This window comes from Quercus robur, chromosome 1 (assembly GCF_932294415.1).
Source record: "Quercus robur chromosome 1, dhQueRobu3.1, whole genome shotgun sequence".
NCBI lineage: Eukaryota > Viridiplantae > Streptophyta > Magnoliopsida > Fagales > Fagaceae > Quercus > Quercus robur.
In genome coordinates, this window is record NC_065534.1 from 16067203 (window position 1) to 16091503 (window position 24301).

General features: G+C 35.8%; 1 protein-coding gene across 1 annotated transcript; it reads left to right on the top strand.

Moving 5' to 3' along the window:
* The first annotated feature begins 3280 nt into the window (after positions 1–3280).
* On the top strand, positions 3281–8484 carry LOC126723113 (serine carboxypeptidase-like). The gene is made up of 9 exons (XM_050426400.1): positions 3281–3591; positions 3719–3887; positions 6585–6704; positions 6850–6993; positions 7073–7223; positions 7396–7484; positions 7588–7846; positions 7954–8087; positions 8175–8484. The coding sequence occupies exons 1-9, from the start codon at positions 3281–3283 to the stop codon at positions 8262–8264; spliced, it is 1467 nt and encodes a 488-aa protein (XP_050282357.1). The 3' UTR covers positions 8265–8484.
* The last annotated feature ends 15817 nt before the right edge of the window (positions 8485–24301 follow it).

The window sequence follows — 24301 nt, forward strand, 5'->3', positions numbered from 1 at the left end:
CTTCTCAATTGTAACTTTTATTTTCAAGTGATCATAACTTTAAGCAAAAGTGAAAATTTACAATTTTTGCTCAACTCTTCCATGCATCGCATGGGTTAACGACTAGTATATATATATATAACCGAAGTTTTTGACTTTTTGTTGACCTCTCCAGAGCTTGCCACATCATTATTATTATCTATATATAATATAAAACTGAAGTCTTTAACTTTTTGAGAGACCTACATTAGAATTAGGATTAAAAAAATAATTATAAATTTTTTTAATTAGACTTCGCGTTTGAATCTAAAAAAAAAAGGACTCACTTTAGGTTTCAAAAAGAAAAAAGAAAAAAGAAAAGAAAGACTCATGTAAAAAAAATAAAACTTTAGGATTAAGAAAAAAAGAGAGAGAGACTCTCTTGTTAGGACTTTCTCTTCCCTCCTCAAAACCCTAGCAATTACCACCTCAAAACCCGAAACTTAACTTCACTTTAGAATTCAAAAAAAAAAAGAAAAAAAGAAAAAGAAAAAGAAGAGGAGAGACTCACGTAAAAAAGAAGAAGTTAGTATTGAGAAAAAAAGAGTGAGACTCCTGTTAGGACTCTCTTCCCTCCTCAAAACCTAGCAATTACCACCTTGAAACCCTAAACTTGGTAACACAACGTTCTTTCTTTTTTATTTGCTTTCATATGTGCAGGAGATTTTCTTTCTATCTTATTCTTTTGTTATGTTTAGAATTGATTTTCTTTTGAGTATTTGGGTTAATATCCATATTTATATTGACATTGTTTTTGTGGGTTTGAGTTTGGTTTTTGGGTTGAAATTTCTAATAATTATTTTATATTGTATATGGCAAATGAAGTATCTCTACTTCTTGGAGAAAAATCAAAGGTGCAATCTATATCTTCCAGCCCAGGGAATGTTAAATTTTTATTTGGTATATTATATATAATTTTTTTGAATTTGAAGGGGTTTGTATGGTTTTGAAGTTGAATTTGGGGATTCTATAAAATTTGGAAGTTTTAAGTCTTGGGGTTTTTGGTATTTGCGTCTCATCAGGTTGATCTTAATTCTTCACCTTATATGCTTTTGCTTTATTGTGAATTTTTATTTGGGTTCATGTGACTTTTTGTTTTCTTAATTAAAGCTATAATTTTTGGTTGATTAATTATTTGTTTGGATTAATTTCAATTAATTATTTGTTTGGATTTAACATAAAAGATAATGGAATTAGGTGTTATAATTTTGATATCATTCCATGTTTTGAATTGTCTATATTGTTATTACTACGACTAAGTAAGATTGAGAAAGTCATATTGCTCAAATTTGTAGCATGATGTTTCTTCCTCATATCATGGTCTTTGTTTAATTGTATTTTTGTAGTTTATATTAGTTTTAAGTGTGTGAATATATATATATATATATATATATATAACTTTTGGGAGTTTTGTTTTATTAATTTAAGAATTGTAAATTACTTTGTAGGTTTTGGTAATTAGTATTAGACATTTATTATGATTTTTTTTTGAGAAAGTTATTTTGATTTTCTTAACATGGATTATACACATTTCCCACTCCACCTTTCTTTCGGCTAGATAAAATAAAATCTGCTCCCTCCAAAAAATTCTGGTCCCTCAAAAAAATATGTAATTTCAGGCAGTCATAGTTATTAATTATTAAATATATGACTGCAAAATAAGATGAGATATAACTCAAGTAGTCACACAGCTATGTAAGATAAGATTATGTATCATTGACTGCAAAATTGGGTCAAGTTTGTGTGAAAATTTACATGACAATTTTAGATAAATATTGTACACCTGCTACATGGAGAGTTTTCACTATTGAAGACAAAACTATAACAATTGTGGTATTAATTTATTCTGAGATTTGAGAGCAACCCTCTTAGAGGAGGTGGTGTGTATAGATGCTTTTTAGTGGGTGTGTAAGGTCTAATGCAATATTGTAATATTCAATGTAAATTAGCAAAAGTCCACGACCATGAACCATGCTGCTACTAATATGTCGTTTTTTGATCAAGCAATCAAACCATCAGTATAGCAATTTCATACTAAATTCAATCTAGAGCATTCAGCCCCTATCCTGGAAGTTGATGTCATGCAGCAACATATGTAATAAAAGTAGACTCCAAAGTTAACTGCAAATACAGATATATAAGATACTATAATTCAGCCCCTATATTCTCTCAATGATCTATCAAACATAATGGGATCCCAATACGTAGAAAAAACAACCTTTAATTAACAACTATCACATTAAACACCCCAACAAATTACACAGTAAAAACCTCAAAAAAATTGTCAAAGAGAAGAGTGAAAGAAATTACATTCCAGCAACAATGATATGGCCGAGCAAATCCATCAATATAAAACAAAACTCACAAAGTCAGAAATTACAAATCCACAAATCCATCAATAAAAAAAATACATACATTCCAGAAATTACAAATCCATCCATAAAAAAAAAAAAAAAAAAAAAAAACCCAACAAGTCCAAATCCAGCAACATAAATCCTAAGAAAAAGCGAAAGAGTGAGAGAAAGAGAGCTGGAAAGAAGAGAAAAAGAATTCACCGCCGCTTGGAGCCCTTTGACGATGGAACTGAGGAACTGGAAGAGGACCGTTGGTTTTGGGTTTTTATATTTGAGTTTGGCTAAAGTTGTTGTATAAAATCGATTTTTTTTTTTGGGCAAAATGGTGCCATTTTGCATTTGCCAGTTCTGCACTTCATTTTCATTGAAACTGTGTCATTTTGGAGCTTATTTGGCACCCAAAAAAAAAAAAAAAAACACGTCAGCAATATTACATGGCAATTAACAACAGAAACTAACCGGGGGGGTGATTTGTTAACAAAACCAAACGTTGGGGTGTAAAATCCAATCACCCCTAAATGTTAGGGGTGTACTTTGCAATTTACCTTAGTTATTAATATAAATTTATTATTATTAAGTTTGTATATAGAACTTTTTTTTTTTTTTTTAGAGAGTTTCAACCTATAACGTCCGCTCTTAATAATATTGTATACAGAACTATATATTCTATTCTAGTATAAATTTATTATCTTTGCCCTTAGGGAAAAGACACTCCATGAGGTTCTAACTAAGATACATCTGTTGCTGGTTGTACACTACATATAGTATTAGACATTTATTATGATTTTCTTAACATGGATTATACACATTTTCCACTCCATCATTCTTTCGGCCTTATCCGTCAAGTTTGTTCATATCAAACACTATAAATCCCCACCTTTCTTTCTTTTGATACATTACAAAATACAATGGCATCAACTTTCATTCAAATCTCTCTCTCTTTTCTCTTGCTTCTTCTCACTTCACCATTCTCATGTGCAACATATGCAAACAACCACCTTCACTTCTCCCAAAAACAGCAAGCAGAAAAGCTCATAAAAAGCCTCAACTTATTCCCTAAAGACTCCATTAACATTGCCACCCATGACCCTTCATTCGTTGCCCCAAAGATGGTAGAGAAATCATTTAGTTTTCCTTCTCTGAATTATTCTGTCCTTTCAGTTGAAGATCTTGGTCACCATGCTGGTTACTGTAGTCTTCCACATTCCAAAGTAGCAAGGTAGGCCTTAAAATGTTGACCATATAAATCAATTCCTTGGTTTTTAATTGGTTTGATTGTTATTATACTGCGATTTGTATTTTTTTCAATGATTTCGTAGGGTTATTTACGTGTTTAATATATGTAGGTTGTTTTATTTGTTCTTCGAATCAAGGAACAACAAGAAAGACCCTGTTGTCATATGGTTAACTGGAGGGCCAGGGTGTGGCAGTGAACTGGCACTGTTCTATGAAAATGGTCCTTTCCACATTGCAAGCAACTTGTCTCTAGTGTGGAATGACTATGGCTGGGACATGGTATACATTGACCATATAATTCATTAAGCTAGAAAATCAGCTAGTATTTTCTATTGCAGCGTAAAATAGTATCTGCATTTTGCGTAATCTCCTTACAAGTTACAAGAATCTCTTAGACTCATACCCTGAAATGTTCCTTGATAGATTTTCGAAGTAAACAACAATATTATTGAAATGTTTTTTAAGAATTCAGGCCATAGTGGGAGGAAAAAAAAAGAAAGAAATGATCTCTAACTCTAAAGTATTAAGTACCTAACACTATTATTTTAGTTAAAACAAATTCCAAGCAACAAAAGGATAGAAAAAAAGTTTACCTCCAAACAAATTAGGGGAAAGCATGATAATTGATAAAATCATACCTGTGTACTTTTTGTTACATGACTTAATTAATGAGTCATATGATTTATTTAAATAATATACGTGATTAGTTTTATGAGTCAACACGTACTATGATGAAGAAAAACTGCCCCAAAAGGATTATTCTAAAAAAAAACATTGAATCATTCCTCTTTTAAAAGAGAAATTATAGGCCAATTATATATATGTGTGTGTTGGGAAGGGGGGGGGGGGGGGGGAATCCGAAGACCCAAGTTGATGGGCTGGGTTTATATCTGAAACAATTAATTTTAAAGAGATGGGTTTATAGAACCAACAGTTGAGTCTAAGTTAGTATTTCCCAAGAGAGAATTAAAGATATAGTACCATAGAACCAATAGTTGAGTCTAAGTCAGTATATCCCCAAAGAGAATTGAAGATATAGAGGTTGTTTGGTACATAATTTTAGACACATGTTTTCAGTTTTTAAATAACATTATACACATTTTCACACACACATATTTCCAAAAAAATTGAAAACATGTGTTTAAACACACGTACCAAACGGGCCCATAGTACCATAAGTAAAATTTGTAAAATATGTTAAGACTTGGATCTTATTTCTTCTTCCTCGGAATTACCCCAAGGAATGTTTACACTTAGATGAAAATATAGGATTAGGATATTCTCATTCTCAATACTAAAAGTGTTCTCTTTTTTTTCCCCCATCTCTCTCTATCTTTCTATTCTCAACAGGGCCGGCTGAATGGTAGAGCAAGAGATGCGGTCGCCTAAGACCCCAAGTAAAAAAAAAAGCCCCTAAATTTTAACCAACAGGGTTATTTATAATCAATAAATAAAATAATTTTTTTTTACCATATGAAAAACAAATATAAAATAGAGAAAAATGTAACGTCCACAATATTTTTCACAACACTTTTACAACTAATGCTAAGTAACAGGTTGTTACAACCTATTATTGATGGGAAAAAAAAATAATTATAGTGATATTTTCAAATGGAAAACAAAAAACAACTTAAAACCTAGGATTTGTTGTAAAAAATATTGTGAATATTGCACTTCTTAAAAAAAAAATAATAATAATAATAAGAGTTTAGTTAGCAAACTTTTACTAGTTTTCATCTAAGTCTACCATTAACATCACTCTTTTACTTACTACTATCAATCTGCCACTATTATCAATCTGCCACACCAACAAATATGAAAAATTTTGTCAAATTTTTTCTGTCTATAATTTTTTTTTTTTTTTTTTAAATTCTACGTAGTTCATGTTAATTAGTAGTAATTTTGTATCTAAAACAAGATAATCAATTTTTGTCTTAGGCTCCCAAATGCATCAAGCCGCCCTTGGTTCTCTATCCCTGTACATGGAAGATCTCTTCCTATTGATAATTCTAATGAGTCGATCATGGCCGTCCACCTAGGGGTGGATGCATTCTTCATGTAAGATACTTGTCTCATCCTTCTCCTCCCCTTCTTTTGAGGTTGTGATGAGCAGGTAATAAGCTGTTATGACACTGTTCAAGTGTCATTCAACCATTAATGTAGCATGCTTAGTTGTTGCAAAGCATTTAATATGGAGGGGATAGTCGCTTTATCAGGAAGCTTCCTTCGATTCTTATTCAGGCTAGTTACTGTTACCTTTCTTGGACCAACATGATGACTTGGTACAACTGCTCTTCAACCTCGTCGGTCTATTCTTCCCTCTATTGCCTCCTCAGACCAACTGCGTCTTCAGATGACCTTTTCCCTCTATCTATCTAAGACCACATAACCCATTTGAACATCTGGTTGGACCCTTTTAGATTCCGACCTAGGCCCAACTTGCTCTAAATCTCCTTGGCCCTGACAAGAAAAAATAATATATATATATATATATATATATAAAGGAGAGAGGATCACATGCGAATTAGCCTAGGTAGAGGTCATTAGCAATTGCTAGTTGATACTACATGTTGATATCAGAACTATGATAAAAATAATGAATATGCTGAAAAAAATTTGTCCTTTTATTCAACAGAGTTGATTGTGAAGCTTCTTAATGATCTTTTATTTGGGCAGACAATAAAATCAATTACTTCATAGCATATTAAAACATTAAATTTCAATTGTTTGGTAGTTTCCAACAGAGACACTTAGAGTTCAAATCCTCTCTCCTCTATTGTAACTATCAAAATATCTCGAAAAAAAAAAAAAAAAAAAACCAACCTTAAAATTTCATGGTAGTATAACATCTATACAGTCAACTTTGTACATGGCAGAACGTTGTGTTAAACCTTTCCTGATTTACAAACTTTTCAAGCTACACTTATATCCTTTTACCACCTACTAATCAATAAAACTTTTACTGTGTTTTGTCAGGAATCAAACATTTTGTACGTGGACCAACCTGTTGGAACGGGATTCAGTTACGCTACTGATGAGAGTGATATCTGCCATGATGAAGAAGATGTTAGCAATGACTTGTATGACTTTTTGCAGGTATGTTTTCTTTCCCATGTGTATTTGTGTGTTTCCATGAACAAAGAAATAGGAATCATGCATTCTTGCTTGGTTACATGTGATTGGAATTTGTCAGGATAGGATTCTGAGGTTAAGATTCACAAACTTTTCTTAATTATTTCAGGCATTTTTCAAGGAGCATCCTCAATTTGCTATAAATGACTTCTACATAACTGGAGAATCATATGCTGGGCACTACATTCCAGCATTTGCTACTCGGATTCACCAAGGAAACAAAGCAAAGGAAGGAATTCATATAAAGTTGAAGGTAGCTCTCAGATTTAACCAGAGTTAGTTGCTTTAGTCCCACTTTATCAGATATTTAATTAACTTATATGCTACAACAGGGATTTGCTATTGGAAATGGGCTAACCAATCCTGAAATCCAGTACAAAGCATACACTGACTATGCACTGGAAATGAATTTAATTAATTATACTGATTACAAAAGTATTAACTTGAACATTCCACAATGTGAAAAGGAAGCAAAAAAGTGTGGTAATTTTTCTAATTCTTAATTTCAAATTACTTCTCATTCTTATTAATTGCCTTATCAATACAACATCATATGACTCTCAAAGATTATTGATTTCTGTAACTTTCAAGACCTAAGAGCAGATTGAATTAGTTCAACTGTCCATTGATCAATCATGTAGAACTGCATTGTCAGGCACTGATGGTGGAAATGCTTGCAATACTTCATATTACACTTGCAATGCAATATTCGATCAGATTGTAACACTGAACCCTGGTATAAATGTAAGAAATTAAAACAACTTTTGTAGTTACGAAAGCATTACATTGTGAAGAAAAAAGGCATTTTCAACTTTGATGAAAAACTTGTTATAAATTTGATTTGCAGTACTATGACATTAGAAAGAAATGCAATGGAGACCTGTGTTATGATTTATCGAACATTGAGACATTCCTGAACAAGGAGTCAGTTAGGGATGCGCTAGGGGTTGGGGACAGAGAATTCGTTTCATGTAGTAGTGATGTATATGATGCCATGCAGACTGACTGGATGAGGAATCTTGAAGTAGGTATTCCTGCTCTTCTAGAGGATGGAATCAAGGTGCTTGTGTATGCTGGGGAGTATGACCTCATATGCAATTGGCTGGGTAAGCCTATTTGGCTCAACAGAAGTTGGAACTTGAAATAAACACCTCAAAGAATGTAGAGTTTGTTTTTCTTAGTATATCTTATTGATTTCTTTCTCTCTCGGCAGGGAATTCAAGATGGGTTCAAGCCATGGAATGGTCAGGACAGAGACAGTATGGGGCATCCCCAACTGTTCCATTTGTAGTTGATGGTGCAGTAGCAGGATTGCTAAAGAGCCATGGGCCTCTCAATTTCCTCAAGGTCTCTCTCTCTCTCTCTCTCTCTCTCTCTCTCTCTGTGAGACTGTGTCCTGATTTGCCAAACTTGGTTCCATGTCACAACACATAGGTCCATGATGCTGGTCATTTGGTTCCAGCGGATCAGCCTAACGTTTCACTACAGATGCTGAGAAGGTGGATGAAAGGGAAATTAACCTAGTCTGAGGCAAAAGATAGGGATTCTCCCTAGTAATGTGAGAAAAGGCGGGAAAAAATAAAGTTTTAAAAAGTTATAAATAAAAGCTAAAAGTTTATGCCAAACCCACCCTAAGTCTTTCTTTTTTGGTTCTCTCCTTGATTAGAGTCTAGTTACGCCCTCTTGTTCTTGTTTATCTCTACCCGATCTTATTGATCGTTGTAATTTGGATTCTTGATTTATGCTGCTGTAACACGTTTCCAATGTACTTGGTTGGCTTTTTTCTTAAAAACTATTCTTACACTGCATATAAAATTTATAAATTAAAATAAAATAAAAAATGAACCTAGCATTCTCTTTCTGAGCATGTACCTATATTTATGGATTTCAGGAATGGTGTCTAGGTAGGACTAGTTATGATGTGTTTGTCCTCCCGTGACTTCAAGGTTTTTGTTTTCAACTCAAAATATTTTATTGCTAGAATGGAACGTAAAGATTATTTTACACATATGAATGTTCAGTGAATACGCGTTTACCATCATATGCTATAAATAATACATTAATTTGTGCTATAGATACTGTCATATTCATAGTTATGAGTTATGATATAATGGGCGCAGTTTGCACAACATTGATAACGATTGTTTGATTTGTGAGATCATTACGAGGCTATAAAATAAGAGCTTGGAAATTCTTGTGTTATTGGAAGACAAAGAGAGTCTGTAACATTATAGCTGAAGTTCAGTCACAATTGATCTAAATTATAAGAAAAATAATAGATAATGCAAAGAGAAAGCCCTTGATTGCAGATCGGTATTTTGAACAAAAAACTTTGCAACCGAAACAACAAGCACCCAAAATTTTCAAAACCCAAAGAATACAAAACCAGAAATTTAACGCAATTAAAACAAACCCAGAAAATTAACACAAAACATTGGTCACAATAACAAGATTGGTGGAACAAAAACCACCACTCCCAATATATCAAAACCCACATCACCAAACCCACACTTCTTCAATCACCAAACCCACTTTGAAACCCAAAACCCAACCACCATATTTCTTAAATCACTCCCCATTTGGGTTTCGAATTTTCAATGACTGGAGACTTCGAAGTTCTAAAGATGAAAATACCCGGTCTTCTGAAATTGAGGACAACGTTTTGCAACGGCCAAAAAACCTAGAAAGTCCTTTGCGTGAGCTGTGAGCATAAACTGCTGAATTGGGTGCAACCTCGTTAACAGTGAGACCTTTGCGTGATTTATACCCGAACATAGCAAAGTAATCATTGGAAGAAAGATCCTAAATATTCCAAATAATCAAATGACATTATATTTGGAGCCTCGATCTCGGCCTTCACAAGTGTGTCACAATCAAGTAACTGAAAGCTCTCAAGCTCTTAGTTTTGAATTTTCTGGGTTTGTGTACTTGTCTAATCTTCTTCAAAGATAATGCAAGATCTCAATTTATAAGATTTTTAGTTTTTATTTCTGTATTTTTATTTTTCCCTTTTTTATTTAGTTAATTTTTTATATTTAAAGGATGACGTAGCAAACGGTGCACTCTTTTTGCCACGTAGACTATTTCCGCTAGTGAGATGACAATAATGACCAAAACGAGATCGCTTTTAGATTTTAGGAACTAAATGCGGTAAAATTAAAAAGTAAGGACTAAAATGGAAATAGGGTCAAAACTTAGTTGAATATGAAGTATGGTCTTTGATTTTAATTTGTACAAAGACTAGATTTCATTAGGGGGGAGAAAATTGTAGTTTTATCGTATATGTTTGTATCTCACCATGATTTACATCCCAAAGATGAGGCTCATACATTAGAAACAAATTTGATCACAAACTCATCAACAATCCCAGTCTAGATTCCTGTGAGAAACAGTCACTGAGTAAATCTTGCTTGAACAAAGTTTCTCTCCAAACTAATTGGAGATAAACTCTTCAAACTTTTCATATATCTTTATATTGAGTGTAAATTTTGAAAATCTAACCATTAAATTATATGTTTTTATTATATCATTCATGTTCGCAAAATTTCAAGAAGATCAAAAATCAATTGCTAATCAAACAAATGTTAAAATTTCAAATTTTTGTGATCTAAAATTATATATAAAAATAAGTTTATTAATCGAATAGTAAATAACATCCAATTTGAGCGAAATTTGATATACATGTTAAGCATATAAGAAACGTGAAATTCAACAATTGGAATTTCAAATTTTATACCTAGAAATGAGATATATGAAAAGTTTAAAGAGATTCTCTCCAAAAAAGTTTGGAGAGAAACTTTGTTCATCTTGGTTCTTCTTCTTCTTCTTTTTGGCTTTTGTTTCTCTTAATTCCCTCTAACACTGAGACAATGTATCTAAATCAGTACTCCCAAGTATAAGAAGAAAGAGAGATGCTATGTTTACAACATTTTTACAATATTTTCACAACAAATTATAGGTGGTTAATTGTTATTGATTCAAATTTCAACCTAACATTAAGATTACATTTTTGCCCCAATAATAACAACCAGTAACAACCTGCCACTTAGGATTTATTGTAAAAATGTTGTGAAAATGTTATGGACATATCGTTTCTCGAGAAGAAATGACAGAATCCTTCAACCTTAGATAACATAGAAGTCCTAGTGAGAGGGAAAACATTTCTCTTCATACTAGTTTAATTTGGAGAGAAACCCTTCAAGCTCTTCTCATATCATTTTATTGGATATAAATTTTGAAAATCAAACAATTGCATTTTTTACTATATCTTTCATGCTTGCAAAATTTCAAGAAGATCAAAGATCAATAGCTATGTCATTAATCAAATGTTTAAATTTAAAGTTTTTATAGTATTAAATTATGCATAAAATAAAAATTTATTGATTGTATAGTAAATAACATCCTATTCAAACAATATTTAATTGTGTGTTAAGAACATAAGGAACATGTAATCCAACAGTTAAATTTTTAAAATTCACATTTAATATAATGATATAGGAAAAGTTTGAATGACATCCGATTTAAACGATATTTGATTGCATGTTTAGAACATAAAAAATATTCAATCCAACAGTTAAATTTTTATAATTCACATCTAATATGAAGATATAGGAAAAGTTTGAAGGATTCTCTCCAAATTAGTTTAGAGAGAAACCTTATCGCAATGATAGATATAATAAAGAACATGCAATCCAACGGTTAAATTTTTAAAATTCATATCTAATATAAAGATATAGGAAAATTTTGAAGGATTTCTCTCCAAACTAGTTTAGAGAGAAACTTTATCCAAGTGATAGGTATAATAAGCAAAAACAGTTAATTAATAACCAACTCATTTTCCATATAATTCTCTTAATGTCTCAATTGCAGGCTAAAAACCTGTTTTCAATGGAATATTGGAAACAACTCGCAGATGTTGTGCATTAACATTCTTTGGTTTGGACAGTGTCATTTTAAACATCTCTCCCTTAAGAATTCTACTCGCAAATACAGATGCATAAAACATTCAATAAAAATGAGGACATTGGTCATGTTTGGAGTCCCAACTACCAAAAATATTTTCCAAGATGGGTAGGCATATGCGAAGGAGGTTAAATCTGATTGAGACTTTCATGGAAGAGTAAACTTCTAAGGTGCATAATGCATTCCAGGTGATGATCACAGATCAATTTTTTTTTTAATAGAACAACAGCATCTTAGTCCCCAACTTTTGGGGATGACTATAGATCCTTAATATACCAATTGGGTTCAACCACATGTATTTTTCTTTGCCACTCTATCCTATCCATAATCAAACTCTTTATCACAATTTCGCTTGAATATGATGATTAAATATGTTCCATAAGAAAACTAAAAACCAGTTGTCCATGTCACCTCAGCTAAGTAAAATTTTATTGCTAGAATGGAGTTTTCTGAGGAACAGTTCATAAAGATTATTTTAGACATATGAATGTTCAGTGAATATAGGTTTACCATCATATGCCATACAGTAATTTGGCCCATAGATACTGTCATATATTATTATTCTGTTATGACATATGCATAGTTGGCACAAAAGTGATCATGTTTCTTTGATTTGTGAGATCATTGACTGGCTATTAACTAAGAGCTTGGAAATTCTGGCATCATGGGAAGATGCACAAAATCTGTAAAATCAACTTAGAGCAGGACCTATTATAGAAACAACCTATAGCAGATGTTCAACTCCAATTTATCTAAAATTATAAGAAAAATAATATATGATGCCAAGAGAAAGCCATTGATTGAAAGGCACCATTAAAAATTTGTATGCCTTAAAATATTCAAGTTCCCAACTTCCACGAATCAAGAAGAGGGGGCTGTGGTTATTGTCATTGATTCACTCTGGCATGCATATACAATAACTAAAACTCAGTTAATTATGAAATATGGTTTGTAATTGTTATTAAATGATTGGAAGTTGTACAAAGACTATATTTCTTCAAAGGGGCTAAAACTGAAGCTTGTTGGGTTCTAAGACTTTAGGAACTAATGTATTAGAACTTCAATTTTTATATGTTGACAAACCATGATCAAAGCGTTTAGTCTAGATTTAGGCTGCTCAAAGTGTGCGTATGTGTAAAGTTGGAATCGAGTAATTACAGGAAATTACTATTCAATTTCTGCAAGGCTCGATCGATTGAAAATTAGACTCAATGGATCGAAGCTCGTGTAGATTGTTTTTCTGCAGAATTTCCAACTCAGCCCAAGCCCATATGACGTGTAGGGTTTTATGTTTTGCTTCAAGTATAAAAGGAAAAACCCTATCCACGTTTTAAAGGTTGTTGATATGCTGTGTGTGTGAATCTCTTGTGAGATTTAAAAATGTTTATCTTCATACATACTTAGAGTTATCAAGATCAAGATTGATGTCAAGAACTTGGTGATCTCTTCGGTTGCTATTTCAAGAGCTTAAAGAAAACACAAGTGGGAGTACTTGTGGTTGCTGTGGATCAAGGAAAGAAGTAGTCCGTGGACTCGGAGCTGTCACGTGGTCGTGGTAATAAGTTTTCTATTCGAGGTAGCGATAGGATGTCAGTGGTCTATATCGCTATTATAAAACTTCAATTCTTTTATAATGGATCTATTTTAACTTGAGGATAGTTAGGTTAAATCCTCCCCAGGTTTTTTACCGATTTGGATTTCCTGGGTTATCATATCGTGTGTTCTTTATATTTCTGCATTACTTACATGATATGATTTGATTGTGTTAACCTAGATCTGAATAATTTATCTAAGTAATCACTTGGCTAAATAACTAGGTTAAACAACTTGTGTTTTAAAGGGTCTAAAAATGTACAAAACTTATCATATATGTTTGTATCTCATCATAATTTACATCCCAAAGATGAATTCTCATACATTAGAAACTCACAAAACTCATCAACAATCTCAGTCTAGATACCCGTGAAATCAATCTGCTGAGTAAAGCTTGCTTTTCTTTTTCTTAAATCCCTCTAACACTTAGACAACGCAATCAAAACCAGACCTCCCAACTATAAGAAGAAATGACAGAAGCCTTCTACCTTAGATTAGTACATATAGAAGTCCAAGTGATAGGTGATAGCACAATATGTGAAAACAATTAAAAACCAACTCGTTTTCCATATAATTCTCTTAATGTCTCAATTGCTGGTTGAAAACCTGTTCTCAAAGAAACAATGGAAACAACTTGTAGATGTTGTGCATTACCATTTTTTGGTTTGAATAGAGTCAATTTAAACATCTCTTCCTTAAGAATTCTACTAGCAGATGTAGCAGCATAAAACATTCAAAAAAATCAGGAAATTGGTCATGTTTGGTGTCCCAACTACCAAAAATTTTTTCCAAGATGGGCAGGCATACACAAAAGAGGTTAAATCTCATGGAGACTTTCACGGAAGACTAAAGTTCTAAAGTGCACAAGGCATTCCAGGTGATGATCATAGCTCAATTTGCTTGAATACAACCTTAGCACCTTAGTCCCTAATTTTTGGGGATGACTATAGATCCTCAATAGACTAATTGGGTTTGAACACGTGTATTTTTCTTTGCCACTCTACACTATCCATAATCAAACTCTTTATCACCAATTTACTTAAAACATGACAATTAAACATGATCCATGAGAAAAAGAAAAAACAGTTGTCCAATGCACCTCAACTAAATAAAATAGTTATACATCTAAGCGCGCACTAAGCTTGCATCTCCTCACAAGTCAAAGGGAACGTTAAACCTACCATTAGATTGCCATAGAAAAACTAGGAGAAGTAATTGGAATATGAACACCTTAAAAAAGACGAGGCTTTGTGGCAGCTTTAGGATCCCAACTTCCCTTCTTTTTTTGGTAAATTGGAATTGAATAAAACGAACTACACAACAAAGAAAGGGGCAGGACAGAGCCTGTTTACATGCAACCCGTTGGCATCATCCTCCAAAATACTAAGTAAGTCCACAGGCGGACTATGAAAAACAATAAAATCACCCTCAATAGAGGTACCTACTTTAGCTAAGAAATCTGCACATCTATTAGCCTCTCTATAAATATGTCTACAACGTGTTTGGGGAATCCGGCTAATCATGTATTTGCAACCCTCCATAATAGAAGAGACAATAGTGTTTGAGTAGTCTTGTGAATTCAAAGCATCCACAATGGTTTTCGAATCCAACTCAATAAGCACAGCTTGGGCTTGGGTTTGTAAGTAAAGCTGAAGCCCATCACGAAGAGCCCATAGTTCTGCCAGGAAGCTAGAAGTTTTCCCTATCCTTCTTGCAAAGCCCGTGACCCACTCACCATTGGTATCTCTAATCAAACCTCCTCCTCCAGCTACCCCAATATTTCCTGCAACCGAGCCATCTGTGTTCAAAGTTAACCAGCCATACCCTGGTTTTTCCCATTTGACATTCTTCAGAACCAGTCTTTTTTCTAAAGAGATGTTTGCACAGAAATGGTACTCTGAAGCACGGTTAATAATTTCCTTTGCCAAATTTGGATTTTGGTTCTTGTTGTTAAGAAGGAGCTGATTCCTACCTTTCCAAAGTAGCCAAATTCCAAAGAGAAAGACAAGGTTCCAAGGAATCTAACTTGTTGTATATCATTGACCCGAGGTAGCATTGGTATTCAACCAGTCATGCAGATTCTGAGTAAAGAAAATGGGATCTGATGTCCGCCTCCCTAGCTGATCCCAAACACTCTTACTCAAAGGACAGTCACGCAAAGCATGTAAAATAGACTCCACTTCACTATGACAACGGGAACAGTTAGGCTCAATTTGCATTCCTCTAGCCAAAAGGCATTGATTGACCCCTATGCTGCGATGCATACACTTCCACACAAAAGCTTGAATTCTTGGCAAGATTTTCAACTTCCAAATCCAGCACCCTTTAAAAGGGATAACCCTCATGGGCTTAGTGGCTAACCCATAAGCGCTTTTAAGATCAAAGACACCTTTGGGAGAACACTTCCAGACCAATCTATCTTCCAACCTACTAGAAAGGGGGATGGGAGTGGCTTTAAGCTCACTAATGATCTCCTCCGAGAGTTCCATTTGAAGTATAGACCAATTCCAGCTACCTGTGTAATCCGCCACATCCTTGATTTTCAGCTTGGTTGATTCCAGAGTCAAAGGACCATGAATGATGTTTCTCAAGGGACCAAGATTAGACCAATTATCATACCAAAAAGCCATCTTGCTTTCGAAACCCGGCAGCCATTTGGTCCCTTTCCTAAAGGTTTTCTCCCCTTTCAACAACCATTTCCATGTTCTTGAGCTAGGAAGCTTATCCACATTTCTCGAATTTAGCCTCTGGTGATTGCAGTATTTCAGCCTAAACACCTTCACCCAAGGAGCCTTGTCCTTCGTATGGAATCTCCAATTTAGCTTGGCAAGGAGTGCTGTATTCCTACCTTTAGCTGTTTGCAACCCCAAACCCTCTTCTTCTTTGGGTCTAGTTATCTTATTTCAGCCCACCCAATGCATTTTCCTCTTGTTTTCAACTGAACCCCACAGGAAATTCCTGTTCACCCTGTCAATACCATCCAAAACCTTGTTAGGCAGCAAGTTACTTTGCATGACATATGCCGGAATAACTGATGAAGAAGCTTGAATCAACACTTTCCTCCCTGCCATGGATAAAAGACTAGCTTTCCAACCTGCAAGCTTGTTCTTCACTCTATCCAACACAAACCCAAAATCCTGATTATTGCCTCCACGATGCTTAATGGGAAAACCGAAGTACTTCCCCAAGCACTCCGTCTGATGGAAACCAAGAATGTCACTAAAAGCTTCCTTAACATCTTGGTCTACATTCGGGGAGAAATAGACCCTAGATTTAGCTTCACTCACTGTTTGCCCAGAGAGATTGCAAAATGTATCAAGAACCTCCCTTACAACAACACAATTCTCTATGTTGGCTTTAGCAAAGAGAACTAAATCATCGGCGAAGAAAAGGTAGGAGAAAGCTGGGCCACTCCTCGAGGCTTTAACCGGACACCAAACTTTAACCTCACATTTTTCTTGGATGAGCTGACCCAATAAGTCCATACATAAGATAAAAATGTATGGGGATAGAGGATCTCCTTGCCTTATGCCTCTCGAAGGCCGTAAAGATTCAAGACTCCCCCTATTAAACAATAGAAAAGTCGACACTGATGATATGCAGCTCATAATGAGCTCAGAGAGATTTTCAGGAAAATTATACCTACTTAACATACCCTTAATGAAGCTCCATTCTAGTTTGTCGTACGCCTTCTCTAAATCGATCTTTAGGGCCATATAACCACAATTACCCCTAGCTTTCCCCATAGTGTGAATTATCTCCTGAACAATGATCGCATTATCCACCCCCCTTTGCCCTGGAACAAAGGCTGCCTGACAAGGAGAGATTAGCTGGTCTAAAAAAGGTCTAATTCTACCAACTATGATCTTGGAAACTATCTTGTACACAGCATTACAAAGACTTATGGGCTGGTAGTTACCAATAGTCTCTGGCCCCTGAATTTTCGGAATGAGAACAATGTTGGTTCTGTTAAGATAGTCTGGAATTTTTTTCTCCCTGAAAACCGAAAATACTTCTTTTCTAACCGATCCCTCCACAGTGAACCAAAACCTCTGGAAGAAACCAGCGTGAACACCATCAGGCCCAGGAGCTTTAAAAGCTTTTAGAGACCAGAGGGCATTACTAATTTCCTCATCTGATACCATATGACTTATACTATCCCTCTCTTCATTAGATAGCTTGGTTTGCCAGTGTTGGTTGTGGTTTATTTCCCAGGTTGTTGCCTCCTAGGAAGTAGTATAAAGCTTCAAAAACCCTTCTCTGATATGGCTGGCCACTTCCCTTTCCTCGGTCAGCCATTCCCCCATCTCATTCTTAATTCCAGTAATATTGTTTCTTTTCCTACGAGCAAGCGTTGAAACATGATAAAAGGAAGTGTTTCTATCCCCTAAAATCATCTAGTTAATTCTGGATTTAAGGGCCCACAGATCCCTTTCTTGCTCTAGGACAACCTCGAACTCCTTCAAAAGTTGATTTTCTAGCAAAACTAATGAGGATGACAGTTGATTGGCCATAGCCCTTTGCACCCCATTTAGACGAGCCATGATTCTCTTTTTTCTACGAAAGATATTGCCAAAGTGATTCTTGTTCCACATGTTGGCTTGAGTTGCAAAAATATCAATAGCTTCCCTAAGGTTTCTTGGTTGTCTCCACACCTGATTTACAACAGATGGAAATGAGGGGTCGGACAGCCAAAAGGATTGGAATTTGAAAGGACTATTCATCTGCATAGGCCTATAGGGATTGGTTTCCATCAGCACGGGGCAATGATTTGAGTGGCACATTGTTAAATGAGACACTTTTGCATCCGGATACAACAGACACCAATTGGGATTCATGAAGAACCTATCTATCCTTTCTTGAATAAGGCTGTTAATCTCCCTTCTATTAGTCCAGGTGAACTTTGGACCATTAAAACCCATATCCACCATGTTACAATTGTCCAGGCATTCCTTGAAAAGCAAAGATCTGTTGATACTCACCGGTCTACCCCTAAACTTATCCTCATCAGCAAGAGGTTCATTAAAATCTCCAGCTATAATCCAGGGTTTATTATGAAGGTCAGCAGTTTTAGACAAATTTTCCCACAAAACCTGTCTTTCAGTATATCTAGGATTAGCATAAACAGCAGTAAAAATCCAAGACAAGTTAGAAGGGAGTACCTTCACTTCGAAGTGAATCTCCTACTCCGTGGTAGCGAGCTGAATCACCTCCACCCTATCTGAATTCCACAGAAGCCAAATGCCCCCAGAAAAACCAATCGTCTCCGTGTGAATAGCACCATCAAAAGGAAGCCGATCAATAATCTCCCTGGCTCTAACTCCCCCAATACGGGTTTCCAAGACCACCAAAATATCAGGATTATGGTTCCTAGCTAACTCCCTGACATGACTCTGAAAATTGGGCTTCAGAGCACCCCTACAGTTCCAAACTACAATATTCATAATTGGATGATAAAAGGGGGAAAAAAAACACTTAACATGAATGACCAGAAGCTCTACTACCTTCCTCAAGCTCCATCCCATCATCACCAGTGTTACCAGCAATTACCTAATCTTCCCCTTCCCTTAAGACCGAACCAGTGTGAGCTCCAGCACTCCCAAACTCAGCTCCTTCACCGTGGCCTTGGTGTTGGTTTCTAGAGGTGCTTTGGACATAATTAAATCCTTGGTGATGTGCCAAATCCCCCTTAATTTTAGCGCCCTTTGCTCCTTGGGCAGAAGAAGCAAAATCCTCCAAGCACATCGTACTTCCACCTCTGTAACCATGTCGCTGATCAGTGCCATCCACAGTGGGTTCATCCTCTTTGTGTTGGCCGCCGGCAGCGAGGACCTCACTTTGCTTAACACGCCAGTCTGCTTCGAGATCACCATAACCTGAGCGTCGAGGATGATGGTATAAGTCAGCTCGGTCATCAGCCTTAAACTGGAAGAGATCATGGTCCCTTTCGCCCTTTTTGCTCCGAGAGAGGAAAGAGTTATCAGTGTTGTGCAAGTGCTTCCCAGCTAAGTCAGACTTAGTCAATAACTTTACAGCCTTCTTCCTTGCAATATCCTTTTTGCCCTTGACTGATGGGCTGGATGTCTTTCCTGGACATTCGTCAACTCCTCCTTTAGCAAATTTTGTCTCTAGGCCGACCCTCACAAGCCCACTTCCCTCAACACTCCTATTAGTTCTCATAAGCCCATTTGCCTCCACGCTAGACTTTGTTCCAGCCCATCCCATAAATCCCTTGAAGGAACCCAGCCCATGTCCCAGCGAAGATTGGCGCATTCCAGAGTTTGATGACTCCCCAGTAACGGCATTTTTTGTCCTATTATGCCCAGGCTTCCTACGTGATACTAGCATCCAAGGCCTATATCTGTCGTCTTCCGCACTTGGCTCCCTGACATTTCTCGTGCCACTACCTGAGGATGTACTGGACAAATCATACACCCCACGCGGATTGGTACTCTGATCTGAAGCAGTATCCACCCCTGCTTTCACCGGACTTCCTCCCGCCAGCATCTCTGGACGTTTAATGGTGTATTGGCATGTTTCAACCTTGTGCCCTATTCTTCCACATGAAAAACACAACTTATGGAGACCTTCGTATGACACAGGTTGTTCGAACCTCCCTATAAGTATGGTATCAATTAACGGCTTGTTTAAATCCACTTGAATACAGAGTCTCGCATACCTCCCTCTGGCCTCCATGGCTGTGTGGTTGCCAATTCTGAGCACTTTGCCAATGGATTCTCCTATCTGTTTTAAAACTTCAGGCTCATACAACTCCAACAGTAGCGCATGAAACCGAACCCAGACTGTATGGACGAAACACTTGCACAATCCGGCTTGAAAAACAGCTCCCATGGTCGAATGTCCTCCAATAAACCACGGGCCATTTTTAAGGACTGTATTCATGTCTTCCTTCGCTGAGAATTTAACTGAATAGAAATCTTTTCCAAGGTCTACAAAATCAATCCTTCCAGACGGCTTCCAGAGAAGGTTTAGCTTGCTTTGAAGAAAGTTAAAACCAACTGCTCTGCCATGCAACTTGATGATCAAAGCATTTGCCCAAGGCTTCCTAATCCGGAGTTTTGTTTCGTTGGTTAGCTTCACCGCTGCTAGTCCCTTGCGGAGTTTTTCTACCTCATCATCTGACTCTGCCTCCATGTCCATAAGGTCCGAAAAATCAAAAGCTTCGACATAGGCTCCTGGAATCTCCCCCACCAGCTTCTCTTTGAACGTTCTCTTAGAAGCCCCCCATGTATTCTGATAGTCATGAGATTGTCCACTTTCACTTGAGCCATCATTGAAACCAGCGTGATGGACGTCCTTGACCTTTTTTGTGCTTCTAGATAGCTCGGCCTCCTCTTCCCAACTTCCCTTCCGTTTCAACAAGCTATCTGCTGACACACAAGGCACTTACGGCAAAAAAGACCAAAATAGAGAAATTGAAAAATATATAATATGAACGACTTACATGTTTCACCATGATTTCTTAACCATGTATCAGACAAAACTATTCACGCGGCTAGTTGCTAGAAGACATTGTTTCACCTTAAAAATACTTCCTAACTCATAAATAAATCACAGTTTGAATTGAAATGAATATTAAGATTAATGATCAAAGTTTTAGTGAGGAAAGGAGGTTACCTGTAAAAAGATGAAGCTTGGCAAAGTTAAAGAAATCATCAGCAGAGCACCCAAAGAGAACTCTAGCCACCCTATCAAAGCATATCACCGTGAGCACCTTTGTATCTGATGCTATTGACATCTACCAAACCAACCAATCAAAACCCAACATTTTGCTATTCCCAAAAAAAAAAAAAAAACGCGCACACACGCACAGAATAGAAGCCTAATGCTAACACCCCCCCCCCCCCCCCCCCCAAAAAAAAAGGAAATTCTTGAAATCCCATTTCAAAATTTTGAAATTTTTTCAAAAAAAGCAATACATCGAGATATTTTATTCTTTGAAAACAAATATAATTCTCTTGAAACCACATTTCCAAAAAACGGGGGAATTTTTCCAGGAAAGCATTATATTGATAAGGTATATTCTACCGAAACAGAAAAAACAGGAATTGGTTTGTGGGGTGGAGGTGACTTACAAGGACTCGGAAGAGGCGTTTGAAAGCAGAGGAGACAGAGATGAAGGCATTGAAGTTGCAGAATTTGCAGAGAAAAGTGGGATCGTTGTCAGGGAGAGTCCTCTCACAAATAGAGCAGATCCTGTAGCATAAGTTGGTGTGGTTTATGGCCAACACTGTGCACACTACCGTTATTGGTTTCTCACCTTCCACTGCTTCTTTTTGAATCGTCCCCTCAACTCTTGAATGTTTGTTAAAACTTGAAATTCTCACTTCTCAGCGTGCAGTCCATCTCGATTTAATCAAAATGTGGCATGGAGACATAAGAAAAAAAAGGTCAGATATGGAGTTAAGATCTGGACTGGTACTAGGATTGAGCCTCTTGTCTTGGCCATAAAAGTGACTCATTTCCCAGCCTTCATGCCAAACAAACCATAATTTGAATTTTTTTTTTGGTGAGAAATAGATAGCTGTAATATTATTAAACAAGAGGTGCCAAATCAGCAACAATTACAGCATTAAGGTGTGAAGGAACACCCTCCATCCACACCTGAAAATCACTAACATGTCTAGCAAGTTTATGAGCAACAAAATTTCCTTGTCTCTTAACATGAGAAACAGTAAAATTAACAAAGGATTCTGTTAAAACCTTAGCATCCTCAATCAAATGACCAAAAGAAGCAAAAGAAGGTTTTTGATTTTCCTCTTACCAAGTTTTATTTTATTTTCAAATTGGTGTTTGATAAATGTGGTTTTGCAAAGTGTTTGAGTGGAAAAAGTATTTTGTATCAAATGATATCACGTCATCCGTATCAAAATCCAATAAATGAGAGATATATATGTAAAAATAACTATCTACTAACACATGTCTTTCATTTGTTAGTTAGGTACTTATTTTTCGTTGACATGTCTCACATTTATAACTTTGAGCCAAAATAAATGTGGAATCCACATGTCTTTTGTGATGGGTTTGAAACAAGTCATTAAGGATACATGAGGCTCCAATTAGTTTCATTTAGAGGGTCGTTCTTACAAAAATTCGGTAGAACCTATTTTTTAGCAGCTACAATATATTTTTGAACATTTTTTAGGGGCCATAATAAAACATAGCTCTCTCTCTCTCTCTCTCTCTCTCTCTCCAAATTAGAGAAAAGTGAGGATTGCATTTAAAATCTCTCAAAAAAAGGGTTATTAATCACTATTTCATTACATTTTTAACACAAAAATAATTACATTATATTTAATGGGCAATTATCACATGGTGGAATCATCACTCATGAGAATTTGAAGTGGATATCATGTGCATATTTTGGATTTGGATTTCCCTATAAGTTTGAAGTAAAAAATGTTACCCTTTATCAATTGGAACTTTCTTTAACAATGAGTAATTTATTATATTTGCTCATTTATTTTCTTAAGTGAAATAGAAAGTAACTTTAATCAAACAAGTTAAATTTACTTTCTTTCTTTTTTTAAATAGCTTACTTGATTAAAGTCACTTATTATCTCACATTTTAAGTTTAATCATTAACTTCAACAAGAATCTTTTAATATGATAATGATGGTAGTTATAAATATATTTTTCTCTATATGAAATTTAATATGATTATTTTTAATAGGAAATTATGGTAGTTATTAATGGTTTTTTTAATTTTAATTTTTAAGAAACAAATCATATAGAGAGTTTAAACATAGAATATAATTTGAATTTGACCATTAAATCATATATGAATTCAAATCTAGAGGATCTGAATCCTTTGGTGAAAGTTCAAATATGTGTAAAAACACCCTTGAACGTTTAGACCCCCAAATTACAACTTAACCAATTCAAGCATTATGTCAAACAACCAGTGTGCGGAAAATTAACATAAGCTATAATATGGAATTGGAAAAACTATCTAAGCCAAATTAAAATCACAACCCACAGCAGATAATAAAAGGCAAAGATAAAAGGGAAGAAAGATGCAAACACAAAGACAACACGCGATGTGTTATCGAAGAGGAAACCGAAGCCCTCGGCGTAAAACCTCTTCGCCGCCCTCCAAGCGGTAAACAATCCACTAGAAAATGTAGTTGGGACACATGGAAAGTAATAGACCCTCTAAGCCTAATCTACCCAGTGCACCTAAGCCCTCCAAGCTTCTTGCTCCAACGAGGTTGCGCCGAACCTTTTTCTTTTCTAACTTCCCGGATTCCGCTACTAGACCATAGCATCAACCAATGAAAATTGGTTTCTTCTTAACTGCTTTCCAGAACACCAAACAGCCCTCTCACAGTAATGGATATGGTGAGAACAAGATTTTGGTAAAAAGCCTCTAAAGGGTTTGGCAATGGAGAGGAAGAGAGTTGAGGAATTTGAAGAGACACTTATGTAAAGATTGTAAATGAATCAATCTTGTTTTACTCTAGGGTTTCTCTCTCAAAATTCTCTCTGGAAGCTCTCTTTCTTTTGTGGGTATAAGGGGTATATATACTAGGGTGAGAGAGGAATGTGAAACGTCAGGTTTTTCAAAACAGGGCTAGCTCGCGGCTTGTCCTCGCGACTTGATTGAGTCGCGAGATCCAGTTGCGAGATAACCGTATGGCCAGTTGTCCTGTTTTGTCCTGTAGTGCTCTAGCTAGCATGACTGTTCACCTTCTGGTATGCTTGGCACGTGTGCTGCGTCTGGCGGCTTGCAGCTGTGAGTCACCCGCGAGGCCAAGCTGCGAGTCTCTGTTTTCTTGCACACTCTTGAGCAAACTTCACTCTATCTCACTCACTACCCTTACAACAAGCCCACCAAATACAGGGTTACTAAATGCTGAAATACAAGCAAATTTGGCATGGAATAAAGCCAATTAGATGGTTGAATAAATTCAACCTTACATTTGGTAACTGTTTTTAGGCAAAAATTAAAAATTATTTTCAATTTTCAAAATGTGAAGGAAACT

Excerpts from the sequence above, each read along its gene's own strand:
- LOC126723113 (XM_050426400.1), top strand. The coding sequence starts at position 3,281 with ATGGCATCAACTTTCATTCAAATCTCTCTCTCTTTTCTCTTGCTTCTT. Across the intron at positions 3,888-6,584 it reads ATGACTATGGCTGGGACATG|GAATCAAACATTTTGTACGT; the intron begins GTATACATTGAC and ends GTGTTTTGTCAG. Across the intron at positions 6,994-7,072 it reads GAATTCATATAAAGTTGAAG|GGATTTGCTATTGGAAATGG; the intron begins GTAGCTCTCAGA and ends ATGCTACAACAG.